Here is a 719-nt window from a genome sequence, read left to right as displayed (position 1 = left end):
ATGCTCAGCTCGCGCATCTGCCGCCTGTCTCCATTGCTGCTGCGGGCCGCATAGCAGCAGCAGCAGCAGCAGCAGCAGCAGAAAGGAGACAATAGCTGCTGCTGCTGCTGCAGCACCAGCATAAGAGAAGTCAGCAGCTGCAGCAACAGCGGCAGAAGAGCAGCAGCTGCAACGGAAAAGGCGCAACAGCTGCTGCGACAGCAGCAGCAGCAGCAGCAGCAGCAGCAGCAGCAGCAGCAACTGAGGGCCTCGCAACAGCCCCCCGTCATCAGCTGCTTCTTCTATGCAGCAACGGAGATGCAGCAGCAGCAGCAGCAGCGGCTGCAGCCGCTGCCACCAGAACTAGATCCGCAGCAGCAGCAGCAGCAGCAGCAGCAGCAGCAGATGTTGTCGTTGTCTCAAGATGCGGAGGGACAACAGCAGCAGCAGCAGCAGCAGCAGCAGCAGCACAAACTGCAGCAGCAGCAACAACAGCAGCAGCAGTTGAACGGGAAGCTTCCTGCTCCTGTTCCTGCTGCTGCTGCTGCTGCTGCTGCTGCTGCTAAGACAGCTGAGTCTGTTGGGGGGCCCCTGCAGCAGATGGTGAGGGAGGTGCTGCAGCAGCAGCAGCAAACCGACATAGCCCTTCTAGCCGAGAGTCTGAAGTGTCTCGATGCTCACGGCTGGCAGCAGCAGCAGCAGCAGCAGCAGCAGCAGCAGCAGCAGCAGGAGCAGCAGCG

At 61.2% G+C, this 719-nt stretch overlaps 1 protein-coding gene across 1 annotated transcript in view; it reads left to right on the top strand.

Moving 5' to 3' along the window:
• EMH_0069700 (uncharacterized protein) overlaps positions 1-719 on the top strand; it is a gene marked incomplete at both ends in the record, with an annotated part of 3,079 nt that continues 2,360 nt past the window's right edge. The window contains 2 exons of the mRNA XM_038022639.1: positions 1-26; positions 114-719. The exon at positions 114-719 is cut by the window's right edge and continues 2,254 nt beyond it. Of these exons, the coding sequence (XP_037878493.1) occupies positions 1-26; positions 114-719 (632 nt within the window). The remainder of the gene's footprint in view (positions 27-113) is intronic.

The sequence above is a fragment of the Eimeria mitis genome, genomic scaffold (genome assembly GCF_000499745.2).
Source record: "Eimeria mitis Houghton genomic scaffold, Emh_scaff3805, whole genome shotgun sequence".
Lineage (NCBI taxonomy): Eukaryota > Apicomplexa > Conoidasida > Eucoccidiorida > Eimeriidae > Eimeria > Eimeria mitis.
The sequence above is the reverse complement of the archived record's forward strand: the minus strand, read 5'-3'. Positions and strand labels throughout refer to the sequence as shown.